We start from the raw sequence: 23,475 nt of genomic DNA on the forward strand, positions 1-23,475 counted from the left end.
AAATGGCTGACTTCTGGGTGGGAGGAATTTTGTTATGGAATCACGAGAGCAACAAGTTTACCAAGTTTGGTTAAAATCGGAACAACTATGTGCGACTTAGACACGATAGAAAGAATCCACAATTTTGCTTTTAACGTAATTTTGGCCACTTTCTCTTACTTCAAAAATTCCCCAAAAACTCAAGAAACTTTGGAGTAAACCTGACAAACTCACCAAATATGGTCCAGATCGGACGACTCTAAGATGCATCGCAATGTGAACGCGGCCGATTCTGTGGATGCAATATAGTGGCACACATTGTTACTCGGGGTGGGAATCTTTTACTATCTCATGATTTGATTCGATTCCAATTTTTGGGGCTACAATTCGATTTGATTCATAATGATTTCTGATTTAATCTTTATTATTTGTTAAGTTTCAAACATGTACCCATGCTTAAATGGAATTGTTGTAATTGTTGCATAAAAGCAATATCACATAAGTAACAAAAATGCCGATTCTGGGACATTTTATATCGATTCTGAATCGTAGTAAATGAGAATTGCGATTCTTATCGGAAATCAATTTTTTTTGCCACAGCCCTAATTGTTACTTTTCCAGTTTATTGGTTGGATGGATGAAGCTTTTTGTAAAAACAGATTCATAATTAAGTTCATATTTATCCGACGACTTGAATTGACTAATAAAACTGAACCGGACCATGAGACCAGAGAAGGTAAATTTGTTTTGTTTCACAGGAAGTTGAAGACTGATTTGTTGGAGGTGAAGAGGAAAGGAGCAAAACGCGGCAGCGGCAGCAGCTGTGGTCGATGCCTGGAGCCTCTGAGCACACTGAGCTTCTTCTCCGGCCAGTGTAAGATGTGCAACCACGACGTTTGCCGCAACTGCAGGACGGTGTTTCCCGACGGATCCTGGCTGTGCTGCGTCTGCGCCAAAGAATCGTAAGACGCTGACGACTCACTCACTGAGCAGATACTCGTCGTGTTTATCTGTCGCACACATGTGCTGTGTTGGGTTCACACGTGTCCATATATGGACATTAAGGCAGTGCAGGATGTCAAATTATAATATCTTGTATGAAAAAAAATAAGGATATGACTGCATTCAAACACTGAAAATGAAGATACACTACCGTTCAAAAGTTTGGGGTCACCTATGCAATTTTTGTTGTGTTTTCCATTAAAAGTCAGACTTTTATTCATCAAAAGAGTTGGAAACTGAATAGAAAATATAGTCCAGACATTGACAAGATTAGAAATAATGATTTTTATTCCAAATACAAGGGTTTTCTAATCATCCAATAGCCTTCTAACACGATTAGCGAACACTGGGAATAGGCCTCTATACGCCTATGTACATAATCCATTAAAAACCAGACGTTTGCAGCTAGAATAGTGATTTTCCTTCAAAAATAAGGACATTTCTAAGTGACCTCAAACTTTTGAACGGTAGTGTAAGTAGAAGCAGGTAAAATTTGTAAAGACTGGTACGTTTTTACCAGGTTATAGCAAATAGTTGTTGTCCCAAATCACAAAAATGACGAAAAAGAACCAGGAGGAAAATGAATTTTCACAACTGCTTAAAGAGATATTTCACAGATTTGAATGTGGCTTTGTTTAGCTAGAATATCAGTAGTATTTTTTAGAAAATGTGCTTCCCTCCCTCAGTTTTTCACTGAGTTGTAAAAAAATCTGTTTTCCATTTTTAAAATTTGCTCTACTGTGATGCAAAATGCGTCATTTGACTGACAGTAGGGCACATTTGGATAAGGGAAAACAGATTTTTTTACAAGTCAGGGAAAAACTGAGGGAGGGAAGCACATTCAAATCTGTGAAGTATCCCTTTAATTGATTTTCCAGTCAACACTTTGACAAGTTCAGCTTCAAGTGTCTAAACTAACTTTGAGTGACAGATTAGGCTGTGGCCGTGATAATCCCACGTAAAGTCTCTGTCTATTTATTCAACCTTTTTATTATTGTCATTTGTAGGACGCTGTGCTGACAGTGATGACTGTGTCTATTAAAACTGTTATTTTAAGCAATAGAACTGTGCAAATAAACACAGTCATCATGAGATTAACGTACATGTTGCTCACAGGTACAGTCGCCACTGACTCACCTGTTTTTTTTGTCTTGGATTCCAGGGACGTGAAGAAGAGAACGGGCGACTGGTTTTACGATCAGAGGGTCAATCGCTTCTCGTCAGAGCCGGGACATACGTTGGTCAGCGTCTCCCTGAAAAAGAGACAGCCGTGTGAGTACAGGAAGAGGAAGTGTGGGCATCAACTGTTCCACCAGGAATGAAAACAGCTCTGAGGTCACAGGAATGTGGCTCCAGTGAAAACAGGACAAGGAGGGAAATGTCTTTTTCAAAGACTACTCTCATTCGACGCCTCATCAGATATGGTTTCCCCATATTTGTTTCCGTCACGTTGCGAGAATCAGTGTTTGATATAGATAAGATATAGATATAGATTGATAAAGATTAGTGCATGGCACGTTTCCATGACGACTGACGGGGAAAAGACGCGTGTGACGTCATGTTTACGTGACTTCCGATTGTTAAAATGAGTCTCTAAAGTAACGCTAAACTTTAAAACACATACGCAGTACACAGGTACGCTAGTTAATTGTAGCTCTGCTCTTTTCCTTTAAAGCAGAACTAGAACGGAAGTTCCTATTCACGTTGTTTTTTAGTGTGTATCTGCGTCATTACCTTGTTTATGAAGCCCTGAAGGTTCTAAACAAACAGTTCAGTCACTGCTGAGAACACTGTGTTTTATTGTAATCTCAGGCTCAGAGAGATCTCTGAAAAAACCCGGTCCGGTTACGTAAACAGCGGTTCTCCTGAACAGCAGATCGTCCTGCTCCGGGCACTAGTCCGGGCACATCCGGTTGCGTACATTGAACCGCAGAAGAAGAATAACGTCCGTTGTGGAGGTGTTTCACGAGCGACAGTGTCTTCTGACTCTGGGTCTGACTCCGGGTCAAAGGTCGTCAAAGGGACTGAGGCGGGGAGTCGTGAAGAAGCTATTTTTAAACACTGTTAAAACAATGTTTTGATAATGAGGAGCAGTGCATCCACCGTTCCAGAGGGGGGAGCTGTGCTTCTGAGAACGGATGTGCTGGATAGTATTGGCCAATCACAAGACTCTGTCTTCTGGGGGTGAAAGTTCACTCTGAAATCTCGCAGCAGAAAAACAGCGTCAGAAAAGAGGATTTCTATCGGCTCGTTTACAGCAACTAGGAGGTTTTTGAACATAAAAACAAGTTAATATATGTAAGTAGACCTCCATAATTAACATATATGTGCAACAGGACCACTCTATGTGACCTTTAATAAACAGTCCGCTCCAGTTCCACTGTAGGCGTGCTAATGGCGCTAAAGGAGCTAACGCAGCTAACTGGTAAACGGTGCCGTGGCACGTAAAACATGCATCTTTTTCTGGTCAGTCGTCATTGAAATGCGACATGCGTTAATGTGCGTTATCACTAACTACCGTTAACGTGCCCTGCACTAATAAAGATATATATTTGTGAAGTGAACAATTCTTACATTTAGACAGATTTTCTTTTTTGTAACTGATAGAATTGACCATGACTAGCTTGTTTGCTAACAACAAGGCTTGTTTTCAAGTTAAGCTAAGCTAGCTAAACTGGATAAATATATATATATATATATATATATATAAAAATCTTTTCATGACTTGATTTTTTTCTCCTGTGTTGCAGTAAATAAACGTGAGACGACTGGAGAGAAACTGTTGAAAAGTACCGAGATAATCTCAGAGACTCCTGAGAATCCACCTGTACCTCAGCCCAGACTGAAGAATCTCACAGATAACAAAGAGTTTGTCTTCTTTTTTTCTTCTACAACACGTTTGTCCAACAGGTTAAGAACGTGTTGACGTGTTTTGACATTTCTGTCTTTTCTCCTCAGTCACACAGTCAAGAATTCGGAATCCATTCTTTCGAAGGAATCGTTTGAATCCAAGGAGGAGATTTGGCTGAAGTTTGGCCGCAGTGACACAGAGTCTGCAGAAAACAGCAGTTTAAGTAGCAGCAGAACTGAGACTGAATCCAGCCGCGCGACGCCCGACGAACCATGGTAAAAACTCACATACACCACTGTTCAAAAGTGTGGGCTCACTTAGAAATGTCCCTTTTTTTGAAGGAAAAGTACTTTTTTTCAATGACTATAACATTAAATGAATCAGAAATACACTAATAGACTATTCTAGCTACAAACGTCTGGTTTCTAATGGAATATGTACATAGGTGTATAGAGGTTCATTTCCACTGTTCTAATGGTACATTGTGTTTGCTAATCACGTTACAAAGCTAGGCTAGGCTAGTTTTGCTGGCTCTTTGACGAAAGGGCAAAATTATCTTGAATAAAAATCATTATTTCTTATCTTGTCAATGTCTTGACTATATTTTTTATTCAGTTTGCAACTCTTTTGATGAATAAAAGTCTTACTTTTAATGTAAAACACAACAAAAATTGTATAGGTGAGCCCAAACCTTTGAACGGTAGTGTAGCTCTATTCTAAATCATTCTAAAATGCACTAAAACTTCACAGATTTGGCATCAAAATGTGCCAAGATGTCCGAGACACTTTCTGTGAAGTTGGCCTGGAGGGTTAAACATCTGCACGTTGTATTTAGTGTTAAAAAGTTGACTTTTAAAGCTGTATTTAATATTAATTTGTGTTGTCAACAAAGGAGAGCAAACCAGTCGTCTCAGTCCAGCACAACAGGCTCCAGTGCGTCCAGTCTCACCAGTCCAGTCAAAGCACACTTTGACAGGACTGAAAGTACCAACCATGTAAGATGCTGTCGTCTCAATGTGTTATATTATATTATCTTTTCCTTACGCCTTCTCTGACCGTGTCTCTCTCATCTGTTATTGTCACCACAGTCAAACCAAGTCAAAGCCGTCAGTCCGAGCCCAGAACTGGACGTTGATAGACTCTTCAAGAAAAGTGTCAAAAGAGTCCCAATGCCTCCCGGTTAGCTTTTTATTTAATCCTATATATGTATATAAACACGTATGAAGCTGGAAATAATTGTCTGAAAATGTGTTTTAACGCATTTTAGAGAACGGATCACTGGACCGTGATGGACAGGACTCGGCTGAGGCTTCAATGGGCAACAGGAGTTATTCTGTACCAGGATTAGACGCACAGGTGAGTCAGCGCTATAAATATTTTGCAGACTGCAAATCATGTTTATGTTTTGAAATCATGTTTTGGCATGTGGCGCCACCTACTGCCGTCTACCAATCATTGCAGTCAGTAGAGTCTCAGCTGCCGAGCAACCACGGGTTGCCAGTTAGGTTAAAAAACGAAACCTAAAAGACCTCGATATTTTGAATTTGAATGTAGTAACCGTTTTTGGCCACATTCTTACATATGGCACCTTTAAGCTACGCTAGCTAAACTCGGCTAAACTGGATAAAGATAAAAAATAATAATATTTTCATGTGAATTCTTTATTATCAGCCGTCTAAATGTCCATTACTATTATTATTATTATTATTATTATTATTATTATTATTATTATTATCTTGCAACAGGAGGAGGAAGAGGAGGAGGAAGACATTGACAGCTTGGTTAGCTTCCACAGAAGGACGTTAGCTTCCAGCTCCTCCAGCCTGCACAGCTCAAAGGTAAAAGCTGTTGACTCTTGGCTGACACGAGTCCTTAAGGCCTGTTCCTGTCACTCAGAGCAGAGCTGACGTTAGATAATCGACAGCGAGCATCTGTAGCCTCAGGATATCCTGCAGTAAATTAGCTGTGATGAAATCAATGTGTTAACTATGCCACAAGAAAAAAAACATCTATAGTAGCTAACCTGAGGCCGCTCTCGCTTTAAGTTGTTTGTTTAAATTTAAATTATTGTAAATAAACCCGTCGTATATTGACAACGTTCTTTTTTTCAATATCCTGTTTATTTTCACGTTGAGACGAACACAAATATCGTTTGTCAATATCTGAAACTACAGTTATTTTGTATGAAAGCCTCCAGTATTTCTATATGAATTCTCATTTCTGTTTAATCTGCAGCTGCTGTAACACCAACGTCAAACACACGTCGTTAGTGGTTGTTTATTGATCTCGGGGTGTGTGTGTGTGTGTGTGTGTACATACGTGTGCCTCTGCAGAGCGCTCTGGGCAGTTTGATGAGCATTTACAGTGAAGCAGGAGACTTTGACAGCGTGGAGGTGAGCGGAGACGTCGTCTTCTCCCTGAGCTACGACAACCACACCCAGAGCCTGGAGGTCTTCGTTAAGGAGTGCCGCGGGCTGGCCTACGCCGACGCCTCACGGCAGCTGTCAAACCCGTAAATGAGTTCAAATATGTTGACTTTTCCCCTCGCACACTGCAATGTGAGGCCATTCAAAAGTTTGGGGGTCACCTATACAATGTTTTTTGTGTGTTTTCCATTAAAGGTCACACTTTTATTCATCAAAAGAATTGCAAAATGAATAGAAAACATAATCAAGACTTTGACAAAATCATCAATAGTCTTCTAACACCATTAGCAAACACAATGTACCATTAGAACAGTGTAAATGTGCCTCTATACACCTATGTACATATTCCATTAAAAAGCAGACGTTTGCAGCTAGAATAGTCGTTTACCACATTAACAATGTATAGAGTGTATTTATGATTCATTTAATGTTATATTCATTGGAGGAAAGAAAGCAACAAAAAACAACAACTTGCTTTTCCTTCAAAAATAAGGACATTTCTAAGTGAACCCAAACTTTTGAACGGAAGTGTATGTTATTTGAAGCATTGTGCCAACTTGAGCTTGGAAATAATTGTTTTCTGCTACATGCACACACACACACACACACACTGCTGGGTGAGCACAGCTTTGATCATCAGTGTAGATAAGAGTTTGTCGTGTTTACAGAGTCGCTATAATCACGTCCCCCCCCCCCCCCCCCCCGAGGTGAGGACTCCAGTTTCACAGGAAATTGAATGTCAACAGATATTTAATCAGGAAACGCAGCAAAAAAAACAGTAGCCATGTTTGTCCCTGAAGAAACTGAACCCTCTTTTTTTTTCTCTGTGTTTCAGTTACGTCAAATGTTATCTCCTCCCTGACAAGTCTCGCCAGAGCAAAAGGAAAACCGTCATCAAGAGAAACACCATCAACCCCGTCTACAAGGAAACACTGGAGGTGATGCATTAGTTAGATTTTTATATATATGCGTGTGTGTGTATATATATATATATATATATATATATATATATATATATATATATATATATGTACATACATACGTATGTTGTATATATGTGTACATATATACACGTGTGTGTGTATATATATGTATGTGACTGTGCTGCTGACCGTGTCCTGTTGACTTACCAACACTCCCAGCTTGTGCCAGCTGCAAACAATGACCACACCTACAGACACAGACAATGCAGAGAAGAATACGTGTCGTCAAATATTGATTTTATTTCTTGGCATCAAGTGTCGAGTGGAGCTCGAATACAGTAGCAAACAAAACTCCATATCTGTGTGTAATCTCTGCTTTAAACTCGTTTTCTGTTTTAAATCAATGTTCGTCGATTTGAACAAGGCACAATGATTGTATCAGGTGTGTGTGTGTGTGTCTGTCAGACCTTTTGACAAACGTCCGGTCTCCTTCCTCTTCCTCTTCCAGTACTCCATCAGCCGAACTCAGCTGTTCACGCGCTCCGTGTCCATATCAGTGTGGCATCACGGCCGCCTCAGCCGCAACGTCTTCCTGGGCGAAGTGGAAATCCCTCTGGACTGTAGAGACCTCGACTCCTCCTATGAGGAAACTTTGCATCTGTGCTCAAAGGTAGGATTATTTACCGCAAATGAATTCATGACTGATTGTGAAGAAGTGGGCGTACACAAGTGTTTACACGTACACTACCGTTCAAAAGTTTGGGCTCACTTAGAAATGTCCTTATTTTTGAAGGAAACACACTTTGTTTTCAATGAATATAACATTAAATGAATCATAAATACACTCTATACATTGTTAATGTGGTAAACGACTATTCTAGCTGCAAACGTCTGGTTTTTAATGGAATATGTACATAGGTGTATAGAGGCACATTTACACTGTTCTAATGGTGTTGTGTTTGCTTAAGGCTATTGGATGAAAACCCTTGTAAAAATCATTATTTCTAATCTTGTCAATGTCTTGACTATATTTTCTATTCATTTTGCAATTCTTTTGATGAATAAAAGTCTAACTTTTAATGGAAAACACAACAAAAATTGTACAGGTGACACCAACATTTATTTAGCTTAGAATAGAAGCCTAATTCTCCGCTGAGTTATGACGCCATAAAACATTTCCCCGGGCGGTAATGGTTCGATTGCTCGTTTCTTTAATAGAACATAAAGTCAGTTTTGTGAATGATGTTCCTGTTTAGAGGGAAACGGCAACAACAGGGAGAATTAAGTGGTTTTGTTTACCGGTTAAAAATCTTGACGGGAGTCCAAAGGTCAAAACAAATCACAACAAGGTGAAGCTATTAATCATCTGTGAGGAGGAGAGCATCATCACTACAGATCATCATCACTACAGAGCATCATCACTACAGATCATCATCACTACCGGTTCCTCATTCAAAATTAAATATTGTTTTTATTAAATCAGCATTTTAATCATGTAATTCACCACCTGTCGATCTCTGTCCTCACTCAAGTGTTAACCTGTTACTCTTGTGTGACACAGGCTGCTGCTGCTGCTGTGCAGACTTCAGCTTTCGCTCAGTACAGAGGAGAGTTGGTGATCTCTTTGAAATACGTCACCCCGAAAAAGCCAGCAGCGGGGAAAACCAGTAAAGGCAAGCACCTCTTAGATAATAAAACGGGTTATCTGTGGCTGTTTGAGACACTTTGACAAAGATTTTTTTGTCCTCCTTTAGGCAAGAAGGGGACGACTGAGGACGGAGGCGAACTGCACGTCTTAATCAAAGAGGCAAAGAACTTGATGGCGATGAAATCCGGCGGCATGTCGGACAGCTTCGTGAAAGGGTAAAGTCTGCGTCGGCGCACACGACACGACACGTTCAACTGGAAAACTGACTCGGGGTTTGTGTGTGTTGCTGCAGATACTTGTACCCGACGAAAGCAAAGACCACGAAGAGGAAGACTCCGGTGGTGAAGAAGAACCTGGACCCACATTACGACCACACGTTCGTGTACAAGGGCCTGGTCGCCGAGCAGCTGAGGGACATGTGTCTGGAGCTGACTGTGTGGGACAAGGAAGCCATGCTGAACAACGAGTTCCTGGGAGGAGTTCGTCTCAGCTCTGGGAAAGGTAGAAAATGGTCCTCTCCTTTTGTTCTGCTGTTTCCATGGACCAGTAGATAATAGATCATCTACTGCATCATCAATAAGTTACTTAAATCACCCTTTCTTCCCCATTTTGTTGCTCAGATCGAACTTTAAAAGGTCGTCTTGACCACGTCTACGTGCCTAAATGCGTTGAAGATGAGATATTTGCATTAAATTCGTTGTTGAATAGGCGTACCTAATAAAGTGGCACTAAAATAATGACTGGATTAAGCAATGATTGGAGCAAGGAAAACCTGTAGAGCTGAAACAATTATTAATCGCTGACTAAATTCATTGATTTGAAGCGTTTTTCATGATTAAAACAATATTTCTGATTGTTGAAGAAGAAGCTAATTCTTAAATGTGAATAATTTCTTTGCTCCAAATAACAAAGAAATCATTAAAACGAAATCATTTTGGTTTGTGGACAAAATAAGACATTGGAGAACATCGTCATTTCCAGGTTTGACAAACACTGATCAATGTTTTTTAACATTTTATGGACCAAGTGATTAATTGATTACTGAAATAATGGTTAGTTGCAGCACTAAAAACCTGTTTTAATGTTCATCTGAGCATTGTTTTAAATCAGACGCTTCTTCTAATCTTAAAACACATTTGATTTGTCATGTAAAGACAGAAAAATACCATATCTTTTGGCATAAATTGCCTTCATTAGAAAGATGTACGACTGCTGAAGCCCCGATGATACTTCAAAGCACTAATTCTACATCCACTGTGTCATTTCCACCCTTCAGGCACCATTAAAATAAGCAAGGAGGACGTGGAAATGGACTCTGTTGGAGAGGAGGTCAGTCTGTGGGAGAAGATGATGCAGTACCCCGACTCGTGGGCAGAGGGCACTCTTCCACTACGTTTCACTATGCAGAGAGACGAGGGCAAATGAGGACATTGTCCCCCGGAACCTCAGGAAGAAAAGACACTGAAGAGGAGCGAAGAAGAAGAAGAAGAAGAAGCCGCAGCCTCTGAGACCAACGTGAGATTGTGGATTTAAATTTTATTTTGAGACTCGTCAGAGCAGAAGTTGTGCTCACACCTGTCCTCTCCTCTACGGTGTGACTGACCAACATGTGCCAAAAAACTCAACAACACTAAAGTCTTCATTTCAAGAGCATTGAAACAGTTATTTTTTAAAGATTCAGGCTGAATATAAAGACGGCCTGTCCTGTCATCGCGGTTAAAAATCATGCACAGCACTTAGCACAAACATCATCACCCCTTCATGGTTTTATACAGAGTGTTGCGTCAGATAAATTGATCTATATTGTATATTAATACTAAGATTTAAACTATATTTATATAAAATGAATAAAGCCGTATTTGAAATTCTTAAATCTGGTGATTTATTTGGTCTTGGTTCTGTTGGATTCTTAACGTTTCTGTTCACTCACAGGATCCTCAGTAGTTGCAGGTGTTGGTTAAAGGTGTTTTCATTAAAGGCCCAGTTCTGTTTGCAGACATTTAAGGTATGTTTTTATATGTGTTTCATTGCTTTAAAACAACAAATAGTGTCTGTAACCTTTATAGAAGGAGCCTTTTTATACTAAAGGCCCTTCCTTTACAGTGGCGGCCATCTTGTGCCATAAAAAACATTTGTAGTAGTTTGTGAAAGACTCGGGAAGATGTATTTATTTATTTATACCTAGAGTCTGACCATTAGATGTCACTGATACTCCACACAGTGCTTTTATAATCTATAATCATTTTCAGCTCCAATTGATATGATGGATTATTAATCCATTACTAAATTAATCGTCAACTATTTTGATAATCGATTAATCGGTTTGAAGCTTCCGATTGTTTTAGCTTCTTAAATGTGAATAATTTCTTGGTTTCTTTGCTCCACGTAACAAAGAAATCATTCAAACTGAATCATTTTGGTTTGTGGACAAAAACAAGACATTGGAGAACATCGTCATTTCCAGGTTTGACAAACGCTGATCAACGTTTTTTGACATTTTCTGACATTTTCTGGACCAAGCGATTCATCGGTTACAGAAATAATCTTTAGTTGACTCCACAGCTGGCCTTAAACCTCAGGTTACTAACATGTATCTTTGTGTGTGTTGTCTGTGAATCCTACCTTTGTCGTGATGGAGAGGAAAACAGTGCTGTAGCTTCAGTGTTATCTAATAATCACATTAGAACGTGAGGACCCGCCTTCTTGTCCTTGCTCCTAATGTTCCTCCGAAACCCTGACGTCTGAACCGTTCCATAGTTTGTCTGATTAGGTTTATCACTATGGCAACCGGAGGCATTTATTCAGTTAGTCACAGAAGTCTCTGTGGAGCTCGAGCCTCTCTCGCTCCTCTTCGTCCAGCAGGAAACTGTCGACGTAGGAGAACAGCTCGTCCGAGCCGACGGGAGTGATGAAGCGCTCGCGGTCCATGCCCATCTCGTCCAGCAGCACCATACTGAAGTAGAACCTGGAGATTCTGAACGCTTGTCTGCAGGGAAAAACAAACAAGGCGAATTAAAGGGGACCGTGACTGTCCACTGTGATGTAATAATGTAAATAAAGCAGCTGGTAATTAGTGTTAGCTTTTCTAGTCCACGACTTCTCTCATTGTCGTTGTTTTCAGACAAACGTCAACAAACACAACAGGAGCCAGAAAAAGTGCCTAAAAGGACAGAAATTCATTCGGTGGCAAGAAAATGTTCTTCAACTCTACGATGAGTCATTACAATACAGAATTATTGTTCATTATATCAATAACAATAGTGTTAACGCTTTAACACATGACGCGTTTCCATGACGACTGACTAGAAAAAGTTTTATCATGTTTACGTGCCGTGGCCTCACAGTCCAGGCACCGTTTACCAGTTAGCTTCGTTAGCTGTTAGCTCCTTTAGCGCCTTTAGTGCCTTTAGCGCGCCTACAGTCGAACTGGAGCGGTTTGTTTATTAAAAGAAAAGAGCAGCGCTACAAATAACCATCGTACCTGTGTACTGTGTATGTGTGCCTCTGTTTTTAAAGTTTAGTTTACTTTAGAGACTCATTTTAACAATCTGGAGTCACGTAAACATGACGATGCACGCTTTTTTTCGGGTCAGTCAGAACCGTGGCATGCATTAACGCGCGTTAACGGCGGTTAGTGGTGTCAACGGTAACACGCGTTAATGCATGCCACGGTTCTGTTAATTAAAAATGACAACCCTGGAGAGTTATAACATTATTCCACGGATTCTTGTTCGGCAGGACAAACACCCACAAAATTAGTAGAACACAAAAGTTCAACTCGCGTCATGAGAACAAAATCAACTTTTGATTGATTAGTGCTAAAATTATTTATACAAGTAATAAATGGATCAAGATTTAAAAAGAGCATGTAAAACATCATTTATTGGTAAGATAATGTTTGAAGTCGTGATTTAAATGACAGTTTTTTGGCAGATGCTCAAGAAGAAGGAGCTTGTGTTTATTTCTGAGAACAGAGTAAATCACTTTTACCTTCCTTAACGATGAGTGGTGTGGATCTTAAAATCTATCCTTTGACGCACAGGAAGCCAAAGCAGTGATTTAAGGAGCAGCGTAATGTGCTCTACAGGACCATGACTGTAGCATTCTGGATTCATTATGTTGTTTTATTTTCGTTTAGATATAAAACCTGAATATCTGTTTTGGGCTTGCTCTTGTAAACGACAGGATTTCTGGATTTAAGTCGAGCTCCGACTTTCCCTTTCTTCTTTGGGGCTAAAACCTGGACTGCTCTGGGTTTTGCCTGCGTGTCCTCTTCACAATAAAACCCCCACATTCGGTCCACGTTCAGATGTGTATACCCTCTTTTTCCCCCTCTCTGTGTGCACTGAAAGAATGTGCCTCGCTCTGCACTCGCTCAGCTCTGGGATTTGTGTGTCAGTGTTAGAGATTTCCCACATTCTGGAAAAAGTGAGCAGCAAACCCCTTACTCACATTTGCACAGTCAGTGGAAAAAGGCTGCGTCTTTGCCTCAAACAGATCAACACTTACACGTCTGTGCGTCTGCTGCAAAATGGAGATGCTTTTACTCTCCGACAGTTTTTCTGCTGCTATTTTTAAACACTCTTAATCTTCTTTTTAGCTTAAAAACAACATACTCCTTTTACTCCTGACATTTAAATAGAGAGGTGGACATGCAAACTTTTTTGACTTTTCCACTGAGACTGTACGGAAGCACATTGCATTCACTTGAGAAAAAAAAATTGGTTTGTTTTTTGGCGTAATTCAGGTTTTCCCAGTTTTAGTGCTGGGCATGTTAACGGCGGTCAACGGCGTCAACGATAACGCACATTAACGCATGACACGTTTCCATGACAACTGAGTAGAAAAAGATGCGCATGACGTCATGTTTACGTGACTCCAGATTGTTAAAATGAGTCTTGCTAAAGTAAACTAAACTTTAGAAACAGAGGCACACATACGCAGTACACAGGTGCGCTGGTCTTTTCCTTTAATAAACAGATCGCTCCAGTTCCACTATTGGCTACTACTGGTAAAAGGTGCCTGGAAAACAAAAGAATTAGACAGAAAAACTGAAAAAATTAGCACGAAAACCAGAATTTTTTTTTAACATAAAACAGGATAAAACATTAGAAAAAAAATGAGTCAGGAAAAACAGTAACAAAAAAAAAAAAAAAAAAAAAATGAATTACTCAGAAAAAACAGAGTTCTTTTTGATTTATCAAATTAATACAACGCGCTTCCACTGAGACTGAACCATCAAACTGTTGATAAAGTTTACCTCAAACCCTCGATGACCTCAGAGTTGAGCAGACTTTCTTTAATGCGGCCCGTCTCTCGAGGTGGAGAACCCAGCAGCTCGATCACCGTCACGTGTCTCAGGTCTAAGCCACAGTCGGATTTCTGACGGAAAGGAGGCAACGTTTGTTTAAAACTCCCTGAATAAACCTCAAAAACAACAACAACAACAACAACAACAACAGACACTTGTGTTTCCTCACTTGAATCATGATGTTCTGCAGTTGGTAGTCAGGGTCAGATATGTTTGGCGCTGACACGATCAGCAGCCTCCTCTTCTCATAGAACTGATCCAGGAGAGCTGGAGCGCTCTTCACGTCAGATTTAATCTCCATCACTGCAAATTCACCAAAGCACAAGTATATATATATATATATATACGGTGTGTATGTACTTCTATAATATCATAAATATGTGTACTTGAGTGCAAATTTAAAGGGACAGTGTGTAGGAATGAGCGACACCTAATGCTGAGACTGTAGATTTCAGTCGCTCAGTGAACTGTGGTGACCTTCACATACAAGAAGGCTCTTCTTCGTTTGAACACACTCAAAGTGTTTTGTCCATTCAGGCTTCTGTAGAAACATGGAAGTGCAAGACGTCGAAGGCCTTCGTCTAACATTTATACAAAATAATACAAAATGATTCCTCAGATCTGTGACGTCAACGGGATTATCCCAAATTAGATAACAGTAATCTGAGCACTTCTTTCACCACCATACAGTATACATGACCATCAGTATACATCTGATTTTAAAGTCAGAGTCTAAAGTCTGAGTCTAAAGTCAGAAATCTCAGAATAAAGTCAGAATTCTGAGTTTAGAATTCTTTGCTCCACATGTTGCGATGATTACTTTAATCCTTAAGTGCAAACTAAATTTGGGAAAGAAAGCTGATACTTAATCTTTGTTCTGCTGCTCTGCTTGGCCAGGTCTCCCTTGTCAAAGAGATCCGTGACGTCAACGGGATTATCCCAAATTAAATAACGGTAATCCGAGCACTTCTTCCACCAGTGTAGCGTATACATGACCATATATGGAGAATACTCACAAACACACTCGGCAGGATCTCCTCCCCAGTTACGGCTGAACTGGCAGACTCGACTGGACACTCCGCGCAGCTCGTATCCGCCGTCACAGTGATGTTCACACGTGGCGCCATAGTTATTCCCGTCAGAGGAGCAGGTGATGTAGCCGTGCAGAGGTGCATGTAGTTCTGGACATCGTCTCACTGTGAGCAGAGCGACCACAAAGTTAGAAATCGCCTCGTTTAATGAAGCTCACGTATGAAAACATCAAGTGTTGGTCATTTTACCCTCGACGCGGACAATGAACTTGCAGGCGGCTCTGTTCCTGGCCTGGTCGTACACTTTGTATCGGATAACATGCATTCCTTCTTTAAAGTCGGTGTCTGGCTCCTGGCCCACTAATATCACTCTGGAGAGAAGACGACATTAAATCGGGTTAAACTGGAGTGAAAACGGGAACATGGACAGATTGCTTGGAATGTTGGTTTTACACAAGGAAAAACTCAGGGAATTATATTCAGGGAATATTACACTACCGTTCAAAAGTTTGGGGTCACTTAGAAATGTCCTTATTTTTGAAGGAAAAGCACTTTTTTTTCAATGAATATAACATTAAATGAATCATAAATACACTCTAAACATTGTTAATGTGGTAAACGACTATTCTAACTGCACACGTCTGGTTTTTAATGGAATATGTACATAGGTGTTCTAATGTTACTTGGTGTTTGCTAATGGTGTTAGAAGACTATTGGATGATTAGAAAACCTTCGAAAACACTTGTGCAATGATGTTAGCACAGCTGAAAACAGTTCTGGTTCTTAAAAATCATTATTTCTGATATTATCAATGTCTCGACTATATTTTCTATTCATTTTGCAACTCTTGATGAATAAAAGTGTGATTTTTAATGGAAAACACAAGAAAATTGTATTGGTGAGCCCAAACTTTTGAACCGTAGTGTATATTATATTATATATATTGAATATTAAAATATAAGGAGAAGCAAAGGAAAGGCTGTGTGACGTACTCGAGAGATTTATCGGCGGTATCCGCAGCGGCGGGACGTTCCCAGGTCACCCTGGCTGTGAGTTTCCCCGGCTCAGCGACCTTGAGTCTGGACGGAGGGCAGCGGATCTTTGGAGGATCAGTATCTGAAGTAAACAAGAAAAGAAGACCAGGAAATATGAGATACTTGAGTAAAAGTACAAGGATCTTACCAGAAAATGACTTTGGTAGAAGTTGAAGTCACTACATATTACTTAACTGGAAGGTTTTGGGTCTATATGTGTGTCCATGAGCAAGTGTATAGCAGCTCTATACAAATACAGACTATAAAAAACTCTTCTTCTTCTGATTTGATTTGGTAGTAACAAGTAACAAAGAGAGTTAGAGGAAATGTAGCGAGTAAAAGTTGCCAGAATTATAAATAAAGTACAGATACTTGAATGTTTGTACTTAAGTTGCATCACAAAACAAGTGCACTACAGATGTGGAAAGAATCCGGAAAGATGCTACAGCAGAGAGTGAAACCTGGAGGTGAAGCCTCATTAAAACATACCTTCACAGTCGGGCTGAGCTCCGCTCCACCTCCCTCCGTGTCGACAGGTGCGCGAGTGTTCGCCCTCGATGCGGTAGCCGGTGTCGCAGGTGAAATCGCACCTGGAGTCCACCTCAAAGCCGTGAGTGCAGGTGTATCTGCCGCGCGGGATGAGGGGCAGCACACGGCAACGCATTTCTGAGGAGGCGTAAGAGACGGACAGAACAAATATTAAAAAGTAAAGACTGTGGACGTTCTGCTATTTTATTCTCGTCTAAAAATCACATCAAAAAGGAACAATGTGTGAGTCCATATTCACAGCTCTTTTGTTTCTTATTTACGGAAGAGGATCAGGGCCACACAGGGAAACAAATATTTGAGTTCTCAGAAATTCTGACTTTAAAACTGATCATTTCTGAGTTTAGTCAGAAATTCTGAGTTTAAAGTCAGAATTCTCTGAATAAAGTCAGAATTCTTTGAATACAGTCAGAATTCTTTGAATACAGTCAGAAATTCTTTTATCAGTTTAAAACTGATCAGTTCTGAGTTTAAAGTCAATATTTTTCCCTAATCCTCGTCTGTACTAATTAAAGGTTTAAATTGTTACATAAAAAAAACTAGTCACACATAAATACTTTCATATACTTGTATATAGACAGTATATATATATATATATATACTTGCATATAGTGATATCTTTTTAATCAATGTAAAAACAAGAGGAATTAATTTCTTTCAAAGACTGTAAATAAAAAGTGGACATGTTCATTTGCCAGTTAAAGCAAAGCAGGAAGTAAGAATATACTGAACAGCCACCAGGCGGCGACTCTTCTGATTACAGAAATAACTCATTTTGAATAAAACTGTGTGGGAAAATGAGTCCACGACTCAATTCTGATGCAGTTTAGAGGGAAATGGCAGATATGAGTGGACGACACCAGTGTTGTACGATGTCCTTATGTAAGAGGTTAAAGTTGCACATACTGCGGCAGAAAGCTGTGGCCGACCAGCGGCGCGTGGCGAGGCACTGGATGGAGCTCCTCCCTAAGAGTCGGTATCCTCGGTCACACCTCATCTCACAGCGAGTGCCCAGAGTGCTCATGTAGGACACTCCTCGAGGAGAACGGCAGGTCACCTCCCCGTTAGTCAGGCCAGGAGTGTGACACCAGTGAGGGTCTGCAAGGAAAATGTATGCAAATAATGATTTTTATTCAAAATAACACTGGAGAGATGGTTGCTGGAAATTAGCCTCTATATATTCAATTAAAAACCAGTCGTTTACCACATTAACAATGTATAGAGTGTATTTCTGATTCATTTAATGTTATATTCATTGAAAAAATGAAAGTGCTTTACCTTCAAAAATAAGGACATTTCTAAGTGACCCCAAACTTTTGAACGGTAGTGCATGTGTGCAGGTTACTGCGGCCAACCATGGCAGGAAATCGACTGTTTCTTGTTTTGTGACAATAAAATAGTTCCGTGAGGCCATAGTTGAAGTTTTGGTCAGTCAAACCTCAGCCCTGAGTCCTCAGTTTGAAAATGGAATCCTTTTGAAACGTTAAGTTAAACGTTGACACTGTGATGAAACAGCGACCTTGGCTTTCACGTTTAAAATGTCTATCAGTTTATCCTTGAGTTCTTTAGATAACACCAAGCTCACTTCTTATTTAACACTTTCACATTCTTATATTTACTTTATTTACTAACTCACTTCTTTCATTTCATTTCTCTCTGACCTCCTGTTGAGATTACACATGAGTATTTTAGTCTCCAGTGTGAGTGAGTTCCATGATGGCGTTTTCTCCCTCACTTCCTCACTCCTTTCCTCTCTCCTTTCTCTCACTTCTCCATTGTTTTGTTGTTGTTTATTTTTACATAAAAACAGCCATTTTGCTTAATCCTATGCCTTGTATGAAAAGTGCTATATAAATCCAATTTGACCGATATTAGTGTATACACTACAGTATCAGGCTACTACTTAACCGGCAACTTTATCAGACACACATTTAAACATGTAGACATGGTCAAGACGACCGACTGAAGAATCATAATGTGATAATAATAATAATAATAATAATAAACGACTCTATAACACAGAAACTGCTGATCTGCTGGGATTTTCACACACAACCATTTCTGGTGTTTGTTTATGGATTTTTTTATGGAAGTTTTATGCCAGTAGTTCAAGGAGAACGGCTAAACAGGAACACAACACATCAGTATTCAGTCCACATAATACGTAGAAAAAGAGAGTGTGTGTGTGTAAGTGGAGACAGATCCTCTAACATGTCACAGCTGTTCCATGAGCAGGTGTGAACACTCATTTCCCCCCTTGGTCGTCGTCTTTTATGTCTGAAACATTAGGTTTTATTTGTGCTGCTGCTGCTGCTCTGTTTAAAAACATCACTACAGGACATTTTTCTGCTTAAATAAAAACATATTTTCCACTCTTGGCATGCGTGTGTGTGTGTGTGTGTTTAAATACGCACCATTGTAGTCCAGTTTGGGAGCGTGGTCTTCCTCTGTGAAGTCATTGTAGCTGTCATGTAGCGTCGTAGCAGAGCCAGCTGAAACAACAACACCACATTGTTAATGATTCTGCTCCCACACACAATCTCATTCCCATCGCTCTCCTCTCACATTCCAGTCCACACACACCTGGATATGTAATCACCAGTGACACTGAGGGAAACTCTGCAGGTTTATTCAAGAAAACGTGAGTGAAAGTCTTAATGCAAACACTGCTGCTGCTGCTGCTGTGAGCAGAGAGAGAGAGAAAGTACGTCAGACTGCTCAGTGTGTTACGAAACGTTTAACTCGACAATAACTGCAGCACAAATGAGGACAAACAGCATGTTTTTATTACTGTCCTTCTTACTCATCTCATTCCATGTGAGAAGTAAAAGTATAGTACTGTACTCAGGTTTTCTGCACAATAAAACCCTGTCATCTACCGTCAGCAGTTGTGGTTCAGACTCGTTATTTCTTTACTTAGAATTCAGAATTTTGAGTTTTAAAGTCAGAACTCAAATATTTTTTCCCTGTGTGGCACTAATCCTATTCCGTAGGTCTGAACAAAGAGGTTGTTATTTGACAAATATCCTCTTTAAATGACTGGTTTTGAGGATTTGTTTGTGGACCGTGTGACTGCTGGAGGGTGTAACAGAATACTACAGCTCTCTCAAGTTCATCAAGATCTAAGAATGTTGAGTCAGGTTTTGACTCAAGTATACTGGTTTAATCTGGCTTCCATCATCACACAGGTGACCATGCTTTGCTTTGCACCGAGTCAAACCAGAGCAAGAAGGTGTGTGGAGTTTAGCGGCGACTCTTTGAGGTTTTCTTCTCCCTCTGATAATGACAAAGCTGCAGATAATGACCCACATCTCCCTCCTCTCCTCTCAGGTCTCGTCGTCGTTATCTGCCAGAATTAAAACGTAGTCTTCTTGAGCACGCTTGGCCCAAGGGGCCGCAGTAATAATTAAACTGCCAGTGATTGAAGCGGAGCTGTAATTAAACTGCCTGGTCAGCGTCTGAAGAAACAAAGTTCAGCTACAGCTCGTTTTAAATTCATTCCGTGTGAACTGTGGCCAGTGGCATGTTGGGAGATGTCGCAACCCCCCCCCCCCCCAGCTCTCTCATTCCTGGAAGAGATGAGCGGGTCCATTTGCATTCACCTCAAAAATCCTGGCACATCTGCATCTGATACAGCTGAAGCTTTCATGATCATGTTCTGACTTTACCTCGCAGTCCATTATATTCGGTGGAAACGCAGTTAGAGAATGGATTCAAATATGTCTCCATGTCTGGTGTCATCGTTTTAAAGAGTTTACATATGAAACGCTTATAGAATATAACACATCCTCATAGATTATAGATTAATCACCGTAGATTAAACGACCCAACTGTCAAATTAGAGCTACAACTAAGACGAGTGACTGATAATTAACCCTCAGGCTTCAGTTTAATTCACTATCCTCTGAAGTCACTAAGGACAAAAATGTCCACTTCCAGAAAACTGCGATAAAAACTTTACAGATTAATATTTTTTTTAAACAACTTCAGCCCTGGATTTTAACCCTTTAAATGCCATTTGGCATGAATAAACACAGATAACAGATGTTGGGTGTTTTTGAATATTCAAAGATCAATCAAAATATCACATTTGCATAATTAGTTTTTGTGTAAAATCAAATTGAACATTTACTACCTTCTTAAGACGTCAAGGACAAAAATGTCTACTTCCAAAAAAAATCATAAAAATAGCACAGATTCATATTTTTTCAGTGAAAAAGTGGACATTTTTGTCCTCTAATGACATAAAAGTATGGTCCATTTTTTGAATTTCAAAATCTGTCAAGACAGAAACTTACTGACAAAATAACATTAATAATACTGTGTACGAGTCATAATTCAAGACGTTAGATGTCAAACTAAAGAAACTCACCTGTGAAGAATAAAACATTCACAGCAACAAAGCAGCTGAGGCTGAGGAACATGTCAGAAACACACAGAGATGAAGCTCCTGGAAGAACAAAGACTTTGAAATCCCACAATCCAGAGTTTGGACAAAGTTATGGTCCAAGGCGACAGAGTCGACAACTGAAAACAAGCACAGCTTCACTTCACTGGAGCTGAGGACGACGACGAGTGCTTCGACAAAACCAGAGACTCCGCAGATCCTTTTTTTTGTTTTAAGAAAAAAAAAAGAAAAAGAAGAAAAAAATAGAAAGAAAAGAATCTTCTAGTTCATCACCTGGAAAACCACTTGGTGGCACTGCAGGACTGCTCATGTGCTCTTCACAGCCCATAATCACAAGTCATAGAGATTACTTACTGTACTTTTAACTGAAATCAGTGTTGACTTTGAGCTCTTAAAAAATTATAATCCCCTGATTATGATAATATTAATTTAGATTTAATGATTTAACTTAATTCTGTAATGATGGTATATTCCACCAAATTACATAGTACCCATATAAACAAGAATTAAAGTAGACTCGTCCAAATATTGTTCCTGGTGTCTGCAGACAAGTGTAAATACTCCAAAAAAAATGCAGATTTGGGGATTAATTGAGTTCCATTTAGCCCCTCAAGCTCAAGGTGTATGATTACACCCTTAGATGTGTTGTGTTAAACAATGATATAATGACCCCATACAGTATAATTCACTTTGTTTCAAAACACTGATTCATGTTTGTGCTAAAACCGTGTTTTTCCTACTACTTCGTTCAGTTTATTGAGCATTTCACGCGAGTTGAACTCATCGACCTTTAGTCGTATCATTACAATCCAAATTCCAATGATGACAGTACAACAAGGAAAAAAAAGAAGGATAAAAGCACTATCTATGGTGACATCACTGTGATGTCACCATAGATATGTTATAAAAGTAGGAGTAATTGGCAAAGACAAGAGAGAAAGAAGGCGATTCACTAAACTTGCCGCTTTATCTACATCTACTCAGGTAGGTTGTTAAAACTTAAAGAATACTGCCTTGCAGGATAGCGCCTCGGAGAAAAACAGTGCGAAATAAAACCGCAGCACGTTTTCTTAACTCTATACTGCCCCCACAATTCCCGGTGGTATTGCTCCATTTCGTACGTCGTCGTAAGCTAATGCTGCGTTCCAGAGCTCATCCAAACCAGTTGGACGTGGGACTTATTCTACATCCAACTAGAACAAGTGCACTGGAATACCTGTGAAGTGGGACCTTCTACTCGCAAAGTCAGGGCTGATGGACCTAACCCCCACTTCACCAAAATTAAGTCGGAGAATAATGGCGGCGCCCATGGAGTCACATGAATAGGCTATAAACTTTACTTTTCTGCGTGTAGACTTGTTTTAGACACAGCAATTTTATCACACTTGTTTTTCATGTTATGGCGTGAAATTATGTAGCCGTCGTTATCTGTTAGCATGAAGATATGTAAGGCTACAGTAAAAGTATACTTGTGACGTTACATACTAGCTCCTACTTCAAAGCGTTCCAGCAATTGTAGTCGAATGTTAGAAAACATGGACGATCGCCGCGCTTTAGATTTGTGTTTGAAGAGGCATTTTGACCGTCAGCAATTCACTCTACTTACATAAACAAGCGAGCCGTACATGTAAAAGCGATACATATCAATATGTAACGTCACAAGTATACTTTTACCGTAGCCCTACATATATCTTCATGGTTACAGATAACGATGACGACATAAATTCACATAATTTCTAACCCTTACATGAAAAACAAGAACTAAAACGCAGAAAAATAAAGTTTATAGCCTATTCATGTGACTCCATGTGGCGCCGCCATTATTCTCCGACGTCATTTTGGTGAAGTCGGTGAAGGTCGATCAGGTCCCACTTCCACAGGTATTCCAGTGCATGTTTTTCTGGTTGTAGGTGAGATAAGTCCTACGTCCAACTGGTTTGGATGAGCTCTTGAACGCAGCATAACCGCACAATGACGTACGACATAAACACATCTTTGCGTTTCCGACTTCTCAACTAGAACGCAGCCATTCCCAGTTCCGACTTTTGAGAGAGTCAGGAGGAGGAGGAGGCCCTTAGTTGTTGCAGTATGCAGTCTCGCCATTAGATGTCACTGATTAACACATATTTACACTTTAAAGAGTTTTAAAAAAAAGAATGTTTTAAAAGAATTTAGGAGTAAATGTGAATAGACAGTGTGGTTTCTTGCTCCGCGGACACAGTTGCATATTTACCCGCATCATAAAGTCAATGTGGGTCAGTGACGACACTTCCTCCGGATTTATCGCCTGCTTCTTTTTTTTTCCTCCTCTTTCCC

The 23,475-nt window shown here is 39.9% G+C and overlaps 2 protein-coding genes across 2 annotated transcripts in view; one reads left to right on the top strand and one right to left on the bottom strand.

The window, feature by feature from the left end:
• sytl4 (synaptotagmin-like 4) overlaps positions 1-10,270 on the top strand; it is a gene marked incomplete at its 5' end in the record, with an annotated part of 11,245 nt that extends 975 nt beyond the window's left edge. The window contains 15 exons of the mRNA XM_083890918.1: positions 738-941; positions 2,144-2,253; positions 3,732-3,849; positions 3,940-4,107; positions 4,725-4,827; positions 4,921-5,011; positions 5,100-5,188; positions 5,578-5,670; positions 6,166-6,344; positions 7,094-7,196; positions 7,690-7,851; positions 8,743-8,848; positions 8,936-9,044; positions 9,122-9,330; positions 10,106-10,270. Coding sequence (XP_083747044.1) covers positions 738-941; positions 2,144-2,253; positions 3,732-3,849; positions 3,940-4,107; positions 4,725-4,827; positions 4,921-5,011; positions 5,100-5,188; positions 5,578-5,670; positions 6,166-6,344; positions 7,094-7,196; positions 7,690-7,851; positions 8,743-8,848; positions 8,936-9,044; positions 9,122-9,330; positions 10,106-10,254 — 1,993 coding nt within the window. The 3' untranslated portion in view covers positions 10,255-10,270. The remainder of the gene's footprint in view (positions 1-737; positions 942-2,143; positions 2,254-3,731; positions 3,850-3,939; positions 4,108-4,724; positions 4,828-4,920; positions 5,012-5,099; positions 5,189-5,577; positions 5,671-6,165; positions 6,345-7,093; positions 7,197-7,689; positions 7,852-8,742; positions 8,849-8,935; positions 9,045-9,121; positions 9,331-10,105) is intronic.
• Positions 10,271-10,280: 10 nt separating this feature from the next.
• Positions 10,281-21,334, bottom strand: srpx2 (sushi-repeat containing protein X-linked 2). The gene is made up of 10 exons (XM_083890919.1): positions 21,124-21,334; positions 19,166-19,243; positions 17,658-17,849; positions 16,695-16,871; positions 16,164-16,287; positions 15,421-15,542; positions 15,157-15,336; positions 14,310-14,443; positions 14,090-14,211; positions 10,281-11,815 (listed from the first exon to the last, which is right to left on the bottom strand). The coding sequence occupies exons 1-10, from the start codon at positions 21,173-21,175 to the stop codon at positions 11,635-11,637; spliced, it is 1,362 nt and encodes a 453-aa protein (XP_083747045.1). The 5' UTR covers positions 21,176-21,334; the 3' UTR covers positions 10,281-11,634.
• Positions 21,335-23,475: the final 2,141 nt, after the last annotated feature.

This window comes from Microchirus variegatus (genome assembly GCF_963457635.1).
Source record: "Microchirus variegatus genome assembly, chromosome: 6".
NCBI classification, from domain to species: Eukaryota; Metazoa; Chordata; class Actinopteri; order Pleuronectiformes; family Soleidae; genus Microchirus; species Microchirus variegatus.